This window comes from Periophthalmus magnuspinnatus, chromosome 15 (assembly GCF_009829125.3).
Source record: "Periophthalmus magnuspinnatus isolate fPerMag1 chromosome 15, fPerMag1.2.pri, whole genome shotgun sequence".
Taxonomy (NCBI): domain Eukaryota; kingdom Metazoa; phylum Chordata; class Actinopteri; order Gobiiformes; family Gobiidae; genus Periophthalmus; species Periophthalmus magnuspinnatus.
Window position 1 is genome coordinate 27843205 of NC_047140.1, and position 22304 is coordinate 27865508.

At 41.7% G+C, this 22304-nt stretch overlaps 2 protein-coding genes across 2 annotated transcripts in view; one reads left to right on the forward strand and one right to left on the reverse strand.

Moving 5' to 3' along the window:
- The first annotated feature begins 1870 nt into the window (after positions 1 to 1870).
- otx1 (orthodenticle homeobox 1) lies at positions 1871 to 7308 on the forward strand. Its single transcript, XM_033980020.2, has 4 exons — positions 1871 to 2181; positions 3802 to 3996; positions 4522 to 4673; positions 5582 to 7308. Exons 2-4 carry the CDS (start codon positions 3900 to 3902, stop codon positions 6311 to 6313), a joined length of 981 nt encoding a protein of 326 aa, XP_033835911.1. The 5' UTR covers positions 1871 to 2181; positions 3802 to 3899; the 3' UTR covers positions 6314 to 7308.
- A 2972-nt stretch (positions 7309 to 10280) lies between these two features.
- The window catches only part of wdpcp (WD repeat containing planar cell polarity effector), a 48344-nt gene continuing 36320 nt past the window's right edge, over positions 10281 to 22304 (reverse strand). The window contains exons 15-18 of the mRNA XM_033979539.2: positions 17434 to 17542; positions 14666 to 14754; positions 12871 to 12902; positions 10281 to 12503 (exon numbers count right to left, since the gene is read on the reverse strand). Of these exons, the coding sequence (XP_033835430.1) occupies positions 12453 to 12503; positions 12871 to 12902; positions 14666 to 14754; positions 17434 to 17542 (281 nt within the window). The 3' untranslated portion in view covers positions 10281 to 12452. The remainder of the gene's footprint in view (positions 12504 to 12870; positions 12903 to 14665; positions 14755 to 17433; positions 17543 to 22304) is intronic.

Consider the following 22304-nt stretch of genomic DNA (forward strand, 5'->3'; position numbering starts at 1 on the left):
AAATAATAAAAGTTGAGTTGCTCTGTCTTACCTTAGCAGCTCCATGTGGCTGTGATCTTGTGGTGGACGCAGACAAAAGTCTTATTTGTGGTGTTTCAGGAGCTAAACGCTGCGTAAAAGCTGCCGTGGCTCGGTGCGGTGCGCAGCTGAGAGTCCTTCAGCGGAATGGATTATCTGTGAGCTTTGATGTCTCTGGCCTCATCTCACAGGACCGGCCTCTGCCTTCTCCTGCTCCACACCTGAGGGACCCGGGGCCCGCTCTGTGCGATCAGCGCCTCGGCTCGTCCAACGCTGTGTTTTATGCATCATGCCTTTAATAAGCACCGACAACATCCCCACTTCCAATCCCGCCGGCTGGAGGGACCAAACTTTTCCCCCTCCTCTCTTCTGCTCTCCTCGCCGCCTAATCCCAGGCTTTACCAGCTCAGCATTAAGAAAATTCAACTGCAATTTGGGATTAGACAAAATACTCTTATTACAAAAGGTTGGTGATAACTTGATACTTGTTCAGGGGTTTATCTCGCATCGAGGGAAAGCAGGAATAAAACAACAAATGTGGGGGAAATGTCACAATAAACGCTGATCTTTTGTGTTGGCACGACCATATTCGTTGTGAATGGCCTTTTTGCATAATTCAACTAAACTAAACCCGTGTGGATGTGAGGAGGAGAGGAGGTGCTGGTATTTCGTCCAGACCCTCCGAGGGCCCTCTCTGCTCGGACCTTTATGCTGGAATTAAAGACTTTTGGACTTTACGCACGCGGCTTCCTCCAAATCTCACCACTTAGCCCACTGACCTTGATTTCCACCGCACTGCCCCAAACTGAAGTCGCAGGCCGCTTTTTATAGGCAATACTTAGGTTTACTATCCTCCCCTTGTGTCTGTCCTCTCTCTCTCTTTCTTTCTCTCTCTGGTGCATTAGTCTGTTTCCACCCAGGTCTAATTTAAAGCTTTCGGGTTTAATACAGAAAACATGCAGAAGGATACCCAGTCAAAGCATCCACATTTTGATAAAGACTCTGCAAACCCTGTTTATTTAAAGCGCTATGGACTAAAACATTACAGCAGTCGTGCGTTTGATGCAGTGACCGAGGCGCTTTGTATTTCCTCTTTTCCTCCTCCTTCGTCTCAGAGGCCTCTTCTTATTAAACTTTACGTCAACCATCCTCAAATGTAAATCTAAATGGGGATTAGGCCGGGATCTTATTAATATTCATGAGAGTGCTGTGTGTTTGCGTGTGGAGAGAAAAGAGCGGCTGTTTGACAATAAAAAAGTCCAAATGCATAACTTTAAATTGCATCTTTGTATTTTACGCATTACGCATAAACCTTAAACGCAAAAATGTCACTTTAAAACGTGTTCTATAGCAATTTTTTTCTACAGGGGATGTCTAATTTGTATTAAAAACAGCAGCTCCACATCCTTTTTGCGCATAATGGAAAATAAAAGTCTCAAAAAGTTGGTTATGTTCATTTGTTGGTTTACAGTTAACGCAGCTTTTTGGATAAACTGTTCCTTTCCTGATAAATAAATATGCTGGAGATGGGCCTGAGCTAAAATGATAATAAAAAATAATAAAATGTATGTGAAAAAGTAAGAATACTAGTGATGCATACAAGAAAAAAGAGTATTTCCAAGGCGGATGCTTTCTCCCATACTTTGTCCTCTGTTTGGCCTCGGTAAAAACATAATTTTAAAAGAACTGAGCCACGGGAGCGAGAGGCGGGGGGCGCGCGGGGAGGGGGGACGGCGCGCGGACACATGTCACCCGTTCCTCTCTGTGATTGGCCGAGCTCAGTGTCCGTCAGTAAAGAGGCCAGAGCGGATTGGCGGAGAGAAACTAGTTCCGCAGGTGTCCTCCGCTCATAGAGGCTCAGGGCGGAGAGAGGCTGATCAATCTCCTTTCGTCTGCATTTAGAAAATCTCTCTAAACTCTGACAGACAACGACATGCCCCTTGAAACCAAATGAGTTTGATTTATTTGGCTGTAAAAGCGCGCGGAGCTGTACCGAGGACGCACTGACTCACGCACCTTTACGCCGCTTTTTCCCCTCGTCCGTGATGCACTTCGCTTTTACGCACTAGTTTTTTAGCTGCTCCACTTCGTGCCCTGCAGACTTCCTACTGCTGGATAATTTCACAGCCGCTTGGGAGTTCGGGAGAGGACGGAAACCTGCAGGTAAACAGCCCAGATTTGAGCTTAAACGCAGACAGTTTAAATTTAAGTTTAAAGTTAGAAACGATCATCTGTTTTTGGCACTATTAGTTTTTATTAATTTACGCGTGTGCCAAAGCGTAAAGTAAAAGGACACATTTTGTAAGTATTATTTAAATATTTAAATCCTGCTTTGGCTCGAGTGTGTGCTTTCATTTCACTGTCCTTCTCTGCGCGCGTCTGTTTAATATAGTTGAGATTTCACTTAACGCGCACTCGGGTTAAATGAAGTCAACTTGTTCCAGAGTAGATAATTTCATATTTCTATTCCACTTGTTTTCTCAGCAATTGGCCATTAAAACATCGGCAGCACTTAGTAGATAATTGAAGAGGCGTGTTTTGGTTTTTGTTAATTTCTTTTGCTGATAAGAGCCCTCGTGAAACGCGCTCTCCCCGGAGGTCTAATCTAAATTCTAATTGAGTTCATTTGCACCGGGATCTGGCCTTTTCACTCGGGCCTCGCTGGGCCCGGGGTCCGCTGCAATACACACAAACTCCATCAGCAGCTCATTTGAAAAACAATCAAACCCATCATGGCCACTAATGTCATTCATAATATTTAAACAGTACCTGCAGTTTGGGTTTAACACATGTGTTTACTGCGCTGGTTACATTTACTTGAATTTGCAGCTCCTGAGGGTGAAACGATCAAACTTCTTTTCTCAACTCACTGCCATTGTTTTTGGTCAGTGTGTTGCGAGTAAAGGATGAGCATTTAATTTGTGCAAGGCTGATTTAAAATGTAGATTATGCGTTAAACTAAAATAAACGTGTATTATGATGAAAATGTGCTTCAGGACGCACACAGACAGTGACATGTTTAAGGACAGTGATTGCTCTGCTCGTGCGTAAAAGTGACCTCTATTTATCTAGAACCATTGACTTTCTGGGAGATGGTTTTATTAATTACACAATATATTTTTAAAAAAGTGAAAAAGCTGAAATATCCACGGGGAGAACAGTTGTCTTTACGCGTGAGCCACACACCAGGATTTACATGTGACTGATTCAAACTATTGTCTCACCATCACAACACACTACTCTGCAAAAATTGTGTATTTTCTCTTTAATATTATAATTTTTTTGTATTTTAATTCGTTAAGAGTTAATTGTGATGCCCGGATGTGCGCGTTAATAGAAAGGTTATTAAGATTTCTACTAAAATATGTATGAACACAGTGTGGGCTGGTGTGAGGTAATGGGACTAAACAAACTGCTCTGGGGCTGGCCATCACCACGAGGATATTTCTATTTTTACATGAAACAATAAATGTATCCAACAAACCGATATTTGCTGTAATGGAGCCGTTTGACCCCAGTTATCCCTCCACAAAAATCCAATATTCCTTCGGGGAATAGTGTGTCTCCCTGTTGATAATTTCCAGGTTTATCGCGCAACAATTAATGGACTTTTCATCGAGCGCCAAGATTCAAGTCAAAGTAAATTATTTATGAAACACATGTGAGGAAGTACCTGTTCATTTCTAGGTCTTTATATCACCGCGCGCATCAGAGGCTCCAGGTTTAAGCCGGTGTGACTCTGCAGTTGTGTGTGGCTCGGTGTAACTGTCCTTTTCTGCGCAGTGTTTGGATCAGCCTCTTGTCCCGTCAAGCTGCAGCATCGGGGGAAAGCGCACCACTGGCCTGAGCTGGAGCTGGGTGGAGCAGTGACCGCCTGTAGCATGATGTCCTACCTCAAACAGCCCCCCTATGGCGTCAACGGCCTGGGGCTGAGCGGCGCAGCCATGGACCTGCTGCACCCGTCCGTGGGATATCCAGGTTGGTACAGCGCGTAAAGGCGCACGGCAGCTCTAATACCAACAATAAGAAGGAGAAGAACATTACAACTTTACAAAACAAATAATAGTAAATATGACTAAAATAATGTGTTTTTAAAAAGGAAACAGATAAATAAACCAGATTTAAATCCTGGTGCAGTGTCACTGAAGAGCAGGAGATAAAACAGAAACGCGCACAGTTAATTCAAACACGTGTATTTAGAGTTGGGCCTATCATACTTATTGGCACATTTTAGTTTTATATTTTGATGGTGTAATTGTTTGAATTTTAAGTGACAAAACTTGACTGGACTGAGCGCTTTGGTTGGCGCCTTCGTGTTGAGGATTGTATTTAAAATGTCCACATTTTACGCACAGAGTGAACAGATGGATCACGTGTTTTCTGCTTTTATTTGATGAGCTGCTGTCGATATGTTTTGATCTTCCATTAAGTTAAACGTGGGCAGTAGTGTCAGGCTCTGTGCTCTGTGTAAAACGGGATATTTACCTCGGCCTTTTCTCGCAGCGACGCCCAGGAAACAGCGGAGGGAACGCACAACTTTCACCCGCTCTCAGCTGGATGTTCTGGAGGCGCTGTTCGCAAAGACCCGCTATCCGGATATTTTCATGAGGGAAGAGGTGGCCCTGAAGATTAACCTGCCCGAATCCAGAGTTCAGGTAAATCTACATTTTTTTTTCAACATTGGTTTTAAAAAATGCGATTTGTTGCAAAATATTTACACTTTTTTAATTCACTTTGGCCTATGGAGTTCTTCTGTTTTGTTGAATTGACCAAAATGTTTGAGTTCTTTTTTGGTTAATTACCCAGAATATAGTAAAATAAAATATTTTTTACAATATGGAGTTATTTCCATCACACTTTATAGCTTTACACTTTCATCTTGATTGAAAAAACTCATGGAAGTTTGTGTTGATCTGACTCATTTTATGAGAACTGTATCCTTCATGATGCAGGACATATGGGACTGTAAGCATTAGTTCTGGTTCTTAGCATAATTTTACATAAGTGAGCAGGGGCCAGCCTAATGCATTCAAATCACATGGGTTTTTATTCTTTAAAAAATCCCACCAACCCATTCACAAAATATCCAGAGTCGTGTGAATAGATGTAGATGTGACACTTGGTCCATTTAAATAATTCTAAGAGTTTGTGTAACATGAACCTGATATGGGCATGTGGTCCAGGCCTTGTTCCATAAATGCTTCTCAAACACCTGTTGGACAAATGCTGCAGTTTAAAGCATTTAAATTCAAGGAAGGCCTCTCTCTCACACAATTTGAGTTATTTTCAGAATGTGTGTGTGAAACAAAATGCTCTACATGATCCTACCCTCTCTCTGCTCTAAAGTTACCCTACTGTGTGGTGCAACCCAATAGCCTGTTATCTTACTGTCGTCCTGGTATGAAATTAGACCCCTGGATGGTCCAAGCCAAGGGGCCAGGGTGGAAATGAACCTTGATAGCTAATAACCCTCAATTTTCCTCCATAATGTCCTCCCTGCATGGCCCCGCTGTGTCTCTTATAGCTGCACTGTGCATAGGCGCTAACTGGTTTCTGTTTGCAGGTGTGGTTCAAAAACCGGAGGGCCAAATGTCGGCAGCAGCAGCAGAGCGGCAGCAGTGCCAAAGCCAGGCCTCCAAAGAAGAAGTCGTCCCCGGCCCGAGAGAGCACAGGTTCAGAAAGCAGCGGCCAGTTCACCCCTCCTGCTGTGTCCAGCGCCGGCTCCTCCTCTTCGTCCTCCACGAACCACAGCGGGCCGGCCCTGAGCACCTCCACCTCCATCAGCACTGTGTCCTCCATCTGGAGCCCTGCCATCTCCCCCGGTAACGCCCCTGCGCCAGCTGTGGCCCCCCTGCCAGAGCCCGGACCTCCCTCCAACGCCTCCTGTATGCAGCGCTCCATGTCGGGCTCTGCCACCGCCGCCACCTCGTACCCCATGTCCTACAACCAGACGCCGGGCTACGGCCAGGGCTACCCCCCTTCCAGCTCCTACTTCAGCAGTGTGGACTGCAGCTCATACCTGGCCCCCATGCACTCACATCACCACCCGCACCAGCTCAGCCCCATGACGGCCTCCTCCATGTCGACACACCCCCATCACCACATCAGCCAGTCCTCAGGGCACCATCACCATCATCACCACCAGGCCTACGGGGGCTCGGGGCTGGCCTTCAACTCCTCTGACTGCCTGGATTACAAAGAGCAGAGCGCGGCCTCCTCATGGAAGCTCAACTTTAACGCCACAGACTGCTTGGACTACAAGGACCAGGCCTCCTGGAGGTTCCAAGTCTTATGATGGGCTTTTTCTCACTGTTGTTGACCTTTTCCCCTGCAGCATTTGACTTATTTTTAAAGACAAAAACACCTGACTGCTAACCACCGCAGGACTTTTGATTTGACCTGTTCTGTTAGTACAATGAAGTCTGAGGCTCAGAGTGAGATGTGTCTCTGAAGCAGCACATTCAGGAGGAGCCTGACAAACCAAACTTTAGTCCAGACCAAACACTCCGGGGACAGATGGAATATTTCCTCTGCTGCGCCACAGGAACTGCCCGCAGTGTGCCCTCTTTACCTCCAGCCCAATCAAATCCTGTATAGTTTTTATTTCTCAAATTTGTTATTTTAGGATGACAGAGTTTTTAGTCAGCTGCTTCATGCAGCTGAAATATGTAAATATGTATTTGGGTCAGTTACAATGACCATGCTTAGTTGGTGTTTCCAAATTTGAAATTGCTTATTACCACTTGGGAGAAAAAAAAAGTTAAAAAATAACATTGTATGTAAATCTGTCTGATTATTCCAAAGAAAACAAATTGGCCAACTTTTATATCAACACTGTTTTATTAACAAATTGAAATGTCTGAAATAATGAAACCAAATCATTGTATGTTTGATTTGGCGTTCATCTTTAATTGAAAGTTTTAGGCCACTTCATTTTCCTCGTAGGCCTCCCCTCTGGCCACTGTCTGCCATCTGACATGTTTTGAACACAGCACTTGGCTTGATATTGGAGTCAAAGCATTTTTGAGGGGAAATGGATTCCTAGTCCCAAAATGACAATGAGATGTTGAATGTAACATTAACAAGAGCATTTTTACATACATGTTCATCCAATAAAGATCTGTTAAGTCCCAATTATTAATCACACTTTATTTTTGTTTTTGCACCAAATACCATCCGCCTTGTACACACACAGAAGCTCTGGTTAATGGTTTGATATTCACGAGGCTGTTTTCCCATTTGAACTAGTCACACTGTTGTTTAAAGCTTGTTTATTTTGCTTCTTTTTAATTAAACCACGTTTAAGAGGGTAAATGCAAATGAGTCCATAATTAATACAAGGCGTGAACGCGTGTAGGCCCACATTTCCATTTTAGAGCGCAGCTGGTTTAATCCTATGTCTCTGTCAAATTGAAACGCTAACATCTTCCCTGCTCAAGGCGCACCGAGCGTCTTTTTAAGCGCAACGGTAAAAAGTCCTAAATATGGAGCCCGCAGACATTTGATCGAGGCGTAATAGAATGCAGCCCTGTAATGGCGTGATAATTACTGCAGCGCCCTGAGTTGGATTCTCGAAAATAACCCAGAGGAATCCCACCGCCTCTGATGCGTAATTACGCGGGTGGGGCCAGGTTGTGGGGCCAGGTTGAGGGGTCACGTGTCTCTGTGCTCGTGGGCATAAACGTGGTTATAAATGGGCGGGAGAGAAATGCGTCAGTTCTTTGGCAAGGTTATGTTAGACAATGATGTTTTTACCTGTGAAGGCCACACAAATGAGCTGAATGAGCCCCTCAGAGTCCAACTGGGACAGAAGTTATGCCCCAAAAACACGAGCACGCGCCGCCTGCCGCTTTAATGAGGCTTTAATCAGACACTTGTTTTGAGCAAAAAATACAGGCAATTATAACAAACAGCCATTTTGTAATTGAATTACAGCCTCTGTTTGTCCCAGTGGGACCCACGCGCGAGCCCCACTGTCCCCTGAACCCCACCTTGAAAACCATCGATAATCCCTCTGCGTGATCAGATTATCAAGTGATCGATACATATTGTAGTCCGGCTCTTCCCGCGGGGCGGATTCAGATGGGCTCGCTCTCTTTATGGAAATGAGCCTCGCAGCTGAATAAATATCGGCCAAAGAGACATTAAACATATTTGCGCCAAGACGCGCAAACAGCGAGGCGAGTGTTTCCGAACAGCGGCGGATTTGTCTGATTTGCATCGAACAAACATTTGTCTGCGACACAGTGGGATCGTGAAAGGAGCGAGCCACAGGTCCGAGACAGCTGCGCCTCCACGAGCCGCGGGACGCACGCACGCGGGACGCACGGGCCTCAGCAGAGGTCCCGAAGGCCCACGGAGGTCATGAAGGCCCGAGGAACGACCAGAGAGAAAAGACAAGACAATATGACGGTTTTTTTTCTGGACAGTTTTTCACGTTAAATAGAAAACGCGCGCGCAAAGACTGAATCTGTTCAGGCGAAACTCAGGATTTGGTGTAATTGTTTTTTCTACATTTTCTACAGCATAAACATAAAAGATCTGATGTAGATTAAACTCAAAGAGTAAAGAAAAAAATAAGTATTTGTTTTAAATGGTTAATGCCAAGAAGAAATACCAGGCTAATAATAATAAAGGCTCAAGGAAACAATCACGAGAATAAATCAAGTAAAAGATTCATCTCCTGACGCGCCTGACGCGCCCTGATGAGTCTGATTCACTCACATGGGCCTGTTTATTTTGATCCTCATGAGCTGAATGCCTTTGAAGGTCAGAGTTCAGTTAGTGTCTTTATATTGAGCAAATTTCACATCTTTATACAGTGAAGTCGCAGTCCTCTCATGGTTCATTATATTGACAAGTCGGTCTCGTTCCTTCTGTACTGTTCTTAATAGAAGAATCGATTTCTGCACGTGTCCGGCTCACCTCTGACCCCTGGCCTGCTCTACTACCTGAGTCTAGAAGCTGTTGACATTTTGTTCACACTTGTCCAGGAGATGAACCGGAACTGCACAGACATTTTTTGCATCAGCAGCTTGATGTGTATCTGATGGAAGGAGCCAGACACAGATAAAACAGACAGTAGCAGCAGTGTGAGGCCAGAGTGTGAGGCCGGAGTCTGAGGAGGCCGCAGATCTCTGATACCAGCCTGCATGCTCAGGCTGCTCCCTGTCTAATGTCTGTGCAGAAAAAAAACAGGTGCGTTTCGCTCATTGGCTGCTGATTGTGGCCAGACCTTGGCATCCTGGTGTGTTCATAGAGAATGAGAGGTGATACAGCAGGATTCTACTTACCAGGTTAACTCAGGGTCAACTGTACAGGACATGGGAGTAGTCACGCCACTTCTCTGGTTTCTCTGCTTTGTCACGTGACAGTTCATTTTAACAATCTCATTGAGGGTTTTATATTAGGCCACACGTGAGGAGTAAAAGTCCTAATCCAGCTTACAACATTCTCACTATCATTTATAGAAAACTCTTGTACTTGTTTAAACCTACACCACCACCACCCAAAGCCTTAGGAGGGAGAATAGAGGATTTCACAGTTGAGTCCAGGTGGAGAAGGAGTCAGTGGAAAATGCTGCTCTGGCATCTATATGACACAAGGCACTGAGTATTCATGTGTGTACGAATGTACATAGAAGAAAGTGCTCGGTCAGGATCCTCAGAAACCTTTAAAGCACAGAGAGAACAGCTTCTAAACTGAGTGGAGAGAAGGCTGAGGAACACATAATGGACAGGCATAGCACAGGTCTGTTGTGCACTGGACAATGCATTTTTTTAGTCAAAATGCCCAAAAAAAGCCTTCAGCATCAGCACTTGTATGTGCTTGGGACAGGCACCAATCCCCATAGCACAGAAACTTTTGACCAAAAACAATGACTCAACTTAGTTATAAATGAAACAGACTTTTTATTGTTTGTCCAAAATAACTTCCTGAAAACCTGATCGGATTCCAGGATGTGATGATGTCATAGTCCCGGATGGGGACAAGAGCCAGGTTTTCCTATCGATTACACTGTACTTTAACTAAAAATATTCAAAAAGTAACACAAACGTTGAACCTGGTTGTTTCTAGTAGTGACCAGACCCTAGAACTCGCAAAGACATCAAAAAACAGCATTTTAACTATATTAATTTTAGCTGCCCCCATTTTTATCAAACACTATTGGCCTATAGAATGTTGTGATGTCATCTGAAACCCTGCAAGCCTATGCAAATACTGAGATTCATCATCTGATACTACTGTTTCAGAGTAGTCATGCTTGGACACAGTAAAGATGACCATTACTTCCTCCATACAGTGAATCGGTTGTGTTTGGGGGACAAGAGCAGGACGAAAAGAAAAGGTATTTTAAAAGGGCCCATATTATCTCATGTGGAAAGGATGTACCCTGCCCCGTGTCCCGACATGTCTGCTCTGCTCCAGCCCTGCAAAGGCTTAGCACGAGACTCACTGGCCTTCAGGCATCACCTCTCCGCTCACAATTTCCTTGTTTATTTAGCAGACTCATTATTTGCAAATGGTCAGTTTCTGTCCACGCACTAATCCAAAAGCAATGACGAAAAACAACAGCATGGGTCTGAAATGTAGAAGCGATGTACTATTGTCTTAACATGACTCACGACCTTTCACCTTTAAAATATGCTGTAAGAAGCACTGGAGTTAGTAGCAAGGTAAAACTTTAAGATGTAATAGAGCTATGAAATGAACAGGGCAGTGGCAGGAAGAGAATCTCGCATTTTAACATGCCAAACCAATATGCAAACAACAGGAAGTAAAATGAAACAAATTTTAGGCAAATCATTGTGGACATTTCTATCCATCTAAAAATGTTCAAATAATGTTTTTGGGTCTTGTGTTCTTAATCAGTAAGACCAATCACTTTATCGCACTTCATACAATTCAAATTCTCATCTGTGGTTAATTTGCACTCTCCCTCTTGCCCCAAGGCATGCTGGGATATTTGTCTATTATGTTATTGTGTGCGTAAAACAAATCTTTACCACAAAGAGCCAGAGGGGAGCGTTTCAGTACAATCATTGGCATCATTAGCTGTGATAAGGTCTGGGTAGAAACACTTTGAGCTGTTGAGGAAGAAGAAAAAACAATGAACCTTGATAAAAGTGAGAGCTGTAGGCTGGATTCATTTCCAAATGTTAACAAGGCCGTTCCAGCTCCACACAGTATGTTAATACCACTAATAAGCCTATCTCTACAGTCATCTCTACAGACACAAGATTTGAGCGAAAGGCAGTGTTTTCACAATGAGCTGCTGGCCACATTTTAAATGAGGCATAACTACATTTGATTTACAAAGCTGACATAATTGCTTAAAGGGTAACTGAGCGGAGTATTCGGTCGTCTACTTTGTTTATGGTGTTATGACAGAACAGATTTCACTGTTTGCATGTCAAAGGGGGCTACTGTGTGTAGGCCATAGCGCACATGGGAGGAACTTGTACTTGGATGTTAACCGATTTTGCAGCTTTTGTAGGAGCTGTCAAGTCAAACAATCGTAAGATAATACTGCCTGGGTCTGTAAATTATGAACGTGTCAAGAGACGCACTAAAGGCAGAGACAGATGCCACTTATCACCAGCAGCCTCTGTAGTGTGACTGCATCATCCGAAAGGAAACACTGCATTTTGATGTTTACATAAGAGAAGTATTAGTATCAGTCACAAATGTAAGTCTTTCACCCATCGCTCTCGCCGTGAATTGACTCCCCAAAAAACATACAATGATTTTTTAAAGCTAACAAAACAAAAAAGAGAAGCGAGCAAAGCATCCTGGCTGATCTTCTGTCCATTCCCAACATCGCTTCTTGTATATTTTTTGGTGGAAATCCTCTTAGAATGCAAAGTAAATAGATTACGATACAGTGGGGGATTAGGGCTCGCGCGGCGCTGTCAGATTAGTGGCTGAGCGCGGCGCGTCGACAGCTCTGACACGGCCATGGCTGCTGTTCAGGAAAGGGGCTCGGCGCGATGCTTTAAAGTCGCGGGTTGGCTCCTGTTCATGAATAAAACTGTGGCCCGTAATCTTGGCCAACACACACGACAGAAGCACACACATAGTAAATGTATTGAATATCAGAGCTGATGGAAGTATAATAGCAGCTTTTATTTTGCCCTCTTATTAATGGTACGGCTTAAACAGAGTCATGTTTTATAAATGCAAAGTCCCAATGGTAATGTTTGCAGCTGAGTTTACACTTTAAGACATGTGCCATGATTTTGGCTGATTGGAAAAGTAAAAGTATTAACATAAATACTGTGACTACTATAAAACAAATATATACACTTTGGCAGCTATAAAGTCAATATGTCAAGAGTGAAATATACTCTTAATACTGTTGCATCCAACACAATATTACAAGTGCAGATAACATTACACCTTTACAAAAACTATAAAACTACATGTGTGCAGTGTCAAACCATTCCTAAATGTACCACTCGAAGGCTCCCAGGGTCTTCATCTTCCTAAAGACAAGAAGAATACATTTATCAATTTCATAATAAATAGAAATTTTGAAATAGAGTCATGTTACAAAGGCTACAAACGATAGCAATAATTTACTCTGAATAAATGTGTAAAGATCGATATTTGAAATAATGAATTGTGATGGGATAAACAAGATTATCTGTTTACTCATCAATTAATCAAGAACAATATAATGCTATAAGAACAAATACATTCACTGGTGACACAAAGTCAATACAAAGCCACAAAGCATGGGATGTGAATTATAATCATCACTGTATATTTACTCAAATCAATCGCAGCGTTACTTATCATAATAAATAAATGTCAAGTGTAAATGTAAAGTGAATCCATTCATAAACTTACATTTGCACTGGCTTTGTCACCTCCTGCAAAACCTGTAAATCAAACCACAAAACAAACAAAGTCAACTATTCTTTTGAGCGCAGTGTAATGTGGCACATACAAAACTGATCGCTCCCTCTGTCACTCACCTGCGTCTGTGGCTCTGAGCTGTGTTTATGATTGAGTTTCTGACTGACATTAAAACCCAGCTGTGCCTTTCATACTCATTTAAAATGTGGATGCAAATTCTCTACAATAGCCTACAGTCCGGATTATCAAATGACAGAGTGCAAACAGTGAAAAGACCACTGCTAATCAACCTGAAAAAAATGAAATTATTAAAATGGAGGGCACAGAAGGAATGATAGGTAAGAGCCAAGGAGAGGCCATGTTTTCCTAAAGTGGTTTACCTAAATGACCAGTGAGTCATGAGGCGCTAGACAAAAGCACTCAGGCTAAATGTGCAGCGGGACACACAATGTCATATGAGAATCAGAGCACGGCTTACAACAGTAACAGCCTTATACAGGTACAGGTGCAAGTCGGATTTTAAATGTTCATGTTTTTGAGGGTTTAAGGAGTGTGAAGTAAAAAAAGTATACAATAATGAACACAGTGTTGCTCTGTTGTTTTACTTCAGTATATTTTACACTCGAAAATGGTCAGTCACTAATAAGGCAGAGTCTTCTTGGACATAGATCACACTACAAGGTGGATAAATAGGCTATGGGATTTCCTCTACGGCCCTTGTGTATGATCAAAGATGTGCCAAGTCTGGCTCAGTCAATAATAAAAGCCTGTGTGCTGAATGCAAGATCAACTGCACATGAGACAGAGGCACAGCTTACTGCTTACATGGCAACTTTGTCCTATCCTAGGTTTCCCATGTTATGGCGGAGCTACAGAGGGGCAACAGTTCACCCTGAGCAGACCAGTCAGACCAGTCTGACACTGTTCAGCACCAACAGAAAAATAATAGACTCTTAGTGCAACAGCCAAAAAGAAGTTTTGACAACTTTTACATTACATGTCTAGGCACAAAGTGAAAATGGGATACTGCATATTTGTGAGCAGAGAAACCAAAGCAGCTGTACAGAGAACTGTAGCCAGTTTTTCCATTAGACGTCAGAATATAGTTATTATTTAAATGAATAAACAGTAACTAGATGTTAATTCTTGTCTTTTAAGTAGTGAATAAATGGTAAAACGGGTTGAGTTCATGTGACTTTGTGATAGTTACTACCAATAGATTAAAACTGCGATTAAGTGCAGGTCAGAATTCAGTTGTAAAAATTGCTTTATAACTGTCATATTAGCATTAGTATTATATGATTATAATGTGATATTCATATATAAGTGGCATTGTTCAATTACAATTTTTTTTTTTTTTTTTTTTACAGTTGATTTCTCCTTAGTTCGTTTTTGCTGACAGAGAAGTTATAATTTAACTGCAGCTGGGTTTTTTAAAATTATTATTAAAGATGGCAGCAGATATTGTTGTAGAAAAACGTCTTGTTTTCAGAACCACAGGTGTTATAAGACAACACTGTTACATGTGAGAAAAGTTTACTCTGAATGTGTCTAAAACTCTAATAGGGGTGATGCCTTCAGTCTTTGACCGATGGGCCGCAGATAACGTTTGATCGCTTTACAGAAAAACAAAGAGAAAGACGTGTCTCGGGGCTGGCCAGGTAAATATTTGTAAAATAATAACATATATATAGTGTTGAATTCAACTCAGTCTGAAAATGTGAGTAAGTTTGTTGGCCATAGGTCAGATTAGTGAAGTATTTTCCCACAGACAGCTCCGACATACCTGTGTGTCTGAGAGTCCTGAAGGCATGGCCGCTCACTGTCACTCGCAGGGTTTCAGGCACTTGACTTCTCTCACTCACTTTTCGGTCACTTCAGACAGAAAGGAACAAAGGCAAAAGGTTAGCACTTGTGTTGATGGTCCAGATCTTACTTAAGTTTTGAGCTTCGGGTGAGTTACAACAAAGTGGGTCATTGCTAAATTTGAGGTTTTTGTGTTTTGATATATCAGATACTGAACCATCTAATTAGTTATTTCTGAAAATGATAATCTGCTTGTCTTGCGTGACAGCCTTCATAAAGTAAACCTGAAAATAGCCACAGTTTTGCAGTTTATTGGGATGCTGCCCGGTTTCCCAGCTCTCCCTCTCTCTCCTTCGTGCGCTGGAGTTGGATTTGGGAATGTGGGAATGCAGCGAGGAGCCCCCAAACTGCTATTGTGCTCTCCTCCGTCTGTTTTCTCTGCTCTTTTCTCACCGAGCCAAACGGGAAAACGCCCGCGCTATAATGCCTCCCCTACTCCATCTCAGTTAAGCTGTCACTGGCTTCACATGACAAACAATGAAACTTCATCAGAGACCAGATTACGAAGAGGCTCTGATATAAAGCATATTCTAACAGAAAAAGGGGCGAAATTGTGCAATAAAAACGCAATGGCTTTTGTCTTTTTTTTCCCCTCCGTGGCCATTATCTGTGGGACTGTTTGGGGATCTGCTTTCTTCGCCAATGTTGTTGATGCGGGGAAAGACCTGGGGAAGTGCGGCGGGCGTTTGGCTGCCAAATTGCCCTAACCCTCTTTACCAGTCTTTTCTCTAGCATTCTTATTCCTTTTTACAGTTTTTAAAAAAGAGCTTAGGACGCAGCATCTCTGTGTCTCCGCACTCACAGGACCCGGCTTGTTTAAATTGGCCGATAGGAAGGGATTTGGGACGGATGGAGGGGGCTTCGAGGGGGAGAGGGGAGGGAGGGGGGCTGCAGTGGTGAGAGTCATCAGTGTTACAGTCAAACAGCCATGAAAAGCCTATGAGGATGAAAAGAACAAGAGCGCCTTTTTATCTAATACACGCAAATCCTATATAAATACTCCAATATGTTAGTGTGGCTATGACAACGACCAGCCCCTCCACCGCTGCCCCCCACTCATCCCAATACAATACACGGATGGCTATATTTCTGTTGTGTGTGAGAGACAAAGGAGAGGATGGCTTTAGTCACAGTGTTTCATTCATGTAGGCCCAAAACAGTAACAGTACAATCACCCAGTAGCATGTGAGATGTGTGAAAACTCCAGACACCGGAGCGAGGAGAGTACTGCAGACCGGAACAGTTATAATGGGGCTCAATGACTTCGGTTTTAAGTGTCAGACCATGTGCTGATGTGGATTTGAGATGTCACACTTTGACTCTATAATAAGGCAGAGTTCACAGTTCCTGAAAGACTTATTTGGTTCTTTCCACTGGTCCGTACTGAGCCCCACTCTACTTAATTTGGCGTAAATATAGCGTCATATCAAATCATATTGGAGCTTTTTTCTTACCTTAAAGGTCCTATATTATACATAATTGACTCCTGTGAGCTTTAAGTCATGTTATAATGTCGTTACCTCCTTAAAAACACACATGGAGTTGTGTTTTGTTTCATTCACACATATTTCATTAACGTAGCATTATTGGTCTGTCTAGATCTCCAAAGTTCATAATGCTCTGGTCCACTTTGTGATGTCATGTAGTGGTAGTTTTCAAGTTAACAGCTCCTTTTATCTTTAGTTCAGAAGAGATTGGAAACGTCAGGGCTGAAATTATACAAATGATTCTAATGAACGTGTATGCTTTCTAAAACTGTACGTCACAAGGTGGAACAGTTTTTTCAGTTTGAGAGAAAAACTCTAAACCTAAATATGCACTAGTGACTAAATGGTAAAACTGTTGGGTTTGTGTGACTTTGTGACAGTTGCTACTAATAGAGTAAAACTGAGATTAAATGTACGTCAGAATTCTATAGTAAAAATTTGCTTCATAACTGTCGTATTAGCAATGTACATAGTGTGTTTTTGGTATATAAAGGCGGCACACCTCCTGACAAGTAACAATAACTTTTGATATTTCTTTTTTCATATATATTTTTTATACAATTTATTTGTTCTTAGTTAATTTTTGCTGACAGAGGAGACATTGTGTTGTATGACAGTGTATGACACATTTAATATCAGATCAAAACAGCATAACGCAAAGAACTAGCCGCACAAAAAATGAGACGGGAATGATGCTTTTGGCTGTTTTGCTTCACAAAAATGGAATACACTCCAAGGAAAAGCAAAACTGGAAATATTGGTGACACAATCGCAATTTAATAACGAGCTTTTATACACACACCTGCACCTGTTTTTAATGTTTTATATGGACTTGTATACATGTTTGTTTTGTTTATTTGTTTATTTTTTGCTTTATTATATTTTAAACATGGCGCCCATGAAAAAGAGAGCTCAAGTGCCCTCATTGGGGCTGTATAAATAAAGATAAAGAAAAAAGAAAGTTCATTAATTCAAATTTGCCCAGTAATTACAGAAATATTAACCATAAACCAGATTTAAAAAAAGTGTCCTTAATCTCCACCTCAATTTTAAAATATGGGCGTCATGTGAACCCTGTCTATTACATTAAAAGTGTTGCCGCGATGTCCAACGTGCTTGTATAATAATGATCTTGAATAAACAGAACAGGACATAAAAGCTAACATACATGTGGTGTAACATGATGAGCACACACACTCACTGCGCTGTGGGAGCGGAGGGCGGTGAGGGTCCTGTTGCACTCTGGTTCCTCTCTGTCTGTCTGTCCCCGAGGCTGGGAGCAGGCTCACTGTTAGTACCACTCACAAAGTCTGTCAACAAACAGAAATTAAATGCAATGCAGACATTAGCGCCGCATATATAACAACTTCATTTACCTCTTCAAAACAGCACATTAAAAATACTGTCATTATGCATCCTAGATTTGGTTTAAAGTAAAGTTTAAAGTAGTCCTGTATTATGTGAAATTGACTCTTGTGAGGTTTGAGTCATGTTATAATGTTACCTCATCAAAAACATACATTCATACATGTTTGAATAACCTTTTAATATTGTCTACATCTCCAATGCCCAAAAATGTTCTGTTCCACCTTGTGATGTCATATAGCAGCAGTCTTCAAGTTAACAGCTACCTTTTACCTTTTTTTCAGTAGAGATTGGCAATTCCAGTGTTGAAAGTATTCATATGATTCTAGCGAAGGTGTACAGAGTTTAAAAACACAGTGGAGCACTTCCTGTATTGCCACATGACATCACAAGGTGGAACAGAATGTTTTCAGTTTGAGAGAAGAACTCAGACTAAATATGCAGGGCTTGTCTGTTAAACATGTGTGAATGAAACAAAACACAACTCCAGCTATGTTTTTGATGAGGAAACGACATTATAACATAGATCAGAAAATAGCATAATATGGGCTCTTTAAAGGTGCACAATGTAAGTTTTCTGGTGGAGAGTTCGAAAGCCAAAGTATGACATAAATCTCCATGAAGATTGTGAAGATTATACCATATTGTGGAAAAGTTAGGCAAAGCTATATTAAAAAAAACAACAACAAAAAAAACAGTGCACCTTTAATAACGTAGAATGTGATGATGTAATTCTTCTAGATGGGGGGCAAGAGCCAGTTTCCCTACGTCAGGCATTGTAAGACTCTAAGTAAAATAAATCTTCAGTTGTTCTTTACTACAATTATTATCGAATAGGTTATTGTGCAAACGATCTTCAAAAACACATTCTAAAAACTTCCTCCACCTTTCATATCAGCACGCCTCAGTGTAACTACAGTCTGAATGGGGGCTTAAGCTACTCCTTTGCTCTTTGAAGCCTTAACAATAGCGTTTCCAAAAGTTTTTATAGCGAGACACAAGTCGAACATGATTGGAGATGGTGTGAGTGGAATCACCGAGGGAGGGAGGGGGGTGCCGAAACAAACGCTTCCTTTTTTCACCCTCCCACCGGAGCTAACAGGCTTTTTTCCATAAGGACCCAGAAAAGAGAGAGCGCGAGGAGGTGGAGAAGTGGATCTTAAGATAAAGCTCTTGTCTCTTTGCCCAACTGAAAGGCCCTGCAGTCACATCAGGCTTTGTGAGGGGGAGACAGACGAACCGGCAACCAACTTGGCTTCTCCTCTTGGCAGAAGGCGCCGCTCAAAAGGATGGAGATAGAGAGGCCTTCCCGCGCACTTGTTCGCTACTCTTTCTTGCACAATACCGTATCTATCCGAATCAACACACTTGTCAGCCAGACAGCTATAAGCGATTTCCGAAGCTGTTCTAGCATTGAAGCATTGCAAAGCTCAAATGTGTGTTCCATTGTGCGTTCCCTCCTCGTGAGGGTGTACAATACAAGCACATGAATATGAGCAGATACTGTGTCGCTGTCCAATCTGATTTACAGACCAGCTCGTGTCGACATGATGCTGAACAAATCTATCTGAATAAAACTTGTGCGTCTGACTGTGCTAATGCTATTCACAGTAAAAGCGCCTCTATAATATGCACTGGGACTCACACTGTTTTGCATGTAACAGTGTTGAAAATGTTCAGTTTCCTCACTCCTGCTATAAAAAGCTCTCTAGAGTGTGTAGTGACTAATTTTATCCATAGATTGATGAATTAACTCATAAAAATAACACCCTAAATTTCAGTTCCACATTTACAAAACAGAAGTGCTAATTGGGAGCTTAAACACAACAATTCTTGGGAGAGGGATTGATAAAGTCTGGAAATATATAGATATAATTTACATAGCCATAAACATAGAATTCTCTAAATGGGGTTAAATACTTCTTTCTTCACTGCAGTTAAGTGTAAATTTAATGGGTGACATGTTTTGTAGTAGTAGGCCTGACTGTGGTAGTAGTCACACATGTCGGATTAGCAGTAGCAGTTTTAAATTAGTTTTGATATTAACACTTCAATACACCATTTTTGAAACAATACTTGATTTAGATTTCAGTGTGGCAGTTATAACCTCTCTTTTCATACCTGCTGTAGATGTGCAGGTACAATAGAACTTTTGTCACATATATTTGCCTTTTCCCTTTTGTTTGTGTGTCTCGTGACATTAAGTTGCTTTATTGTTTCAGGGAGAAGACACCAGGAAGCCGCTGAAGGTAGCGTCCTATTTACTATTACTAAGTACTATTTTTGCGGATGCGTTTTTATTTGCTCTTTCACGACTAGTTCTAGTGTGAGAACAGTATTCGTGCAAGATGCAAACCCCTCCAAACAGTTTGTGAATGAACCGGCTCTTTTGAATGGTTCCTTAGTCTGAACAGTTGGATCCGGATCTCATTGTTTAAAATAGCCGAATGTCTTTCTTTCTAATTTGTCTGAATTTTTATACTGATTAACACTGAACCGACACAAGAATCCAGAACAGGCGGCATGAGTGAGAGCTTTTTCCACAAAAAAACATATTTGACATCATAATAACAGTTAGTTTTAAAATTATTATTGTAGTGCAATGTTTTATTTACATTATGCATCATTCCAAAGGGTAAACACACCCTCGCTCTCAGTTTGAACGATTTTAAACACTTTTAAGGCTTGATCTTTTCTCTAGATTGTTGTTAAAATTAGTTCTCAATTTGGCTTCTGTCATATAAATAAATAGTAAAAGAGCCAGTCTTTTGAACGGCTCTGTAAAATGAACAGATCCAGAAGATTCGGATCCCATAAAAGAAAAGAAAGTTCCAAACACTGGCATCCAACACAAGTGAGCAGTGTGAGAAAATGTATCAATGCAAACACATGTCTGATGGTTACTGGTTTACTGATATAATAAGTGACGTTTTGTAGTACTCGCAGTGACAGTAGCAGTTTTACACCAGTTTTGACATAAACACTTTAGTACACCACTTGTGAAACAATATCTGATTTGGGTTGTTCTGTGAAGTAGGTTGTTGTTTCAGTGTGACAGTTATAAACCTCTCTTTTTATAACTGTAGACGCACAGGTACAATTGAACTTTTGTCACATATATTTGCATTTTCCCTTTTGTTTGTTTGTCTCATGACATTAAGTTGCTCCATTGTTTCACAGAGAACACACCAGGAAGCCACTGAAGGTTGTGTCCTATTTGCCTTTGAACTGATCACTTATGACTAGTGTATGAGTAGTATTCATATAGGATGCAGCACCCACCCGAAACGTGTCCGACACAAAAGAGTAGTGTGAGAAAATGCATCAGTGCAAACACATCTCCTGGTTACTGGTTTATTTACACATCAGTAGTTTTTCTTCTAACGTCTTGTTTTAGATACCTGCTATTCTTTGTTTAACTAGATGCATTAACGCCAGTCTAATAATGTGTAAAGTGAGACACCTGTTCACTGGAGGCCTGAGCCTGACAGGAACCACTCATTATTCATGACTTGTCTTTTTCACCGAGATTAAGTGTTCCGTGTGTCCATCCGAACACACAGAGGATTTTACTTAAAGATACACTATGTAACTTTACTGGTGGAAGGTCCGCCATCTGCTTGTCTCTAAAGGAGATGCCATTTCTTTACCTGGAACAGTAAGGGATTAAACTCATCTATCTTTATGGATCCAGGTGGTGACACGGGGCCAAGCTACACATTTGCAGAGAGACAACCCCGCTTACAGTTTCTCAAAATTATGTTTGAATATTAGAAATGCCTGTAATTAAATAATAAATACATAAGTAATGGAATGATGAAGTTTAATACCATACTGTAGACTATTCAAGCTAAAACTATAACATCTCCATGGAGACAAGTAGGTGCCAGAAACTCCACCAGAAAAGCCACATGGTTCACCTTTAAGATTTCTCTATATATGAAGATTATTATTTTAGTTGACTAGTCAGTTAAGATGATTATTATTTTGGATTTTTTATTTTTTTAATCTTCATTAAATGCTGGTGCACAAAATCTGGTATCATTGTGAGACATTACATATATTGCCGATTGCCTTGTGAATTGATGCAAAGCGATCCCTGGTTTAAGTTGAGTGACAGTACCATTGTGCCCTTAGCCCAGGTCTGCACTCTCCTCGGGCAACTTTCCATTCCTTTCTCACTGTTTTCTTTTCTTTTCTTTGATGCAACTTTCAATCTACCTACTTTCTTTGCCTTCTCTCATTGTTTTAACCTCCACTTCTATCTGTCATTCCTCCTCATGTCCCATCTTCCCTCCTCCTTCCTGTTTTTCGCGCTGCTGCTGCTCCTCTGCTGCAGTCCAAGGATAGGACATGCTGCAGGTGATGGGGCTAAATCATCAAGGACATAATTAAGAGGCTTATGAGAGGAGCGTGCCTGTTCCATTAGTCCTAAAAACACCTGCATGCATAGAGAGGGCCCTCGCAGTTCCTCCCACACTTATTTACATTCTGCCACAAACATGCGGGCTGCCTCGGGGGCTTGACCTTATACAGTGGAGTTAAATACCTCTCTCTTGCTTCATTTGCAAACCCTGGCGCTAGCACACAGCCCGCCGGTCAGTTTTAAACACCAATGAAGGACTCAAAGACATGTTCATCTCGTTCGCTGGCATATTCGAACGCTCCCATGTCAGCCCTCTGAGCACTTCTTGTGTGGAATAGTGT

Bases quoted from the DNA above. Each gene is read 5' to 3' on its own strand.
- otx1 (XM_033980020.2), top strand. From the start codon at position 3,900: ATGATGTCCTACCTCAAACAGCCCCCCTATGGCGTCAACGGCCTGGGG. The intron at 3,997-4,521 runs GTTGGTACAGCG...CTTTTCTCGCAG, and splicing joins CCCGTCCGTGGGATATCCAG to CGACGCCCAGGAAACAGCGG. The intron at 4,674-5,581 runs GTAAATCTACAT...TTCTGTTTGCAG, and splicing joins TGCCCGAATCCAGAGTTCAG to GTGTGGTTCAAAAACCGGAG.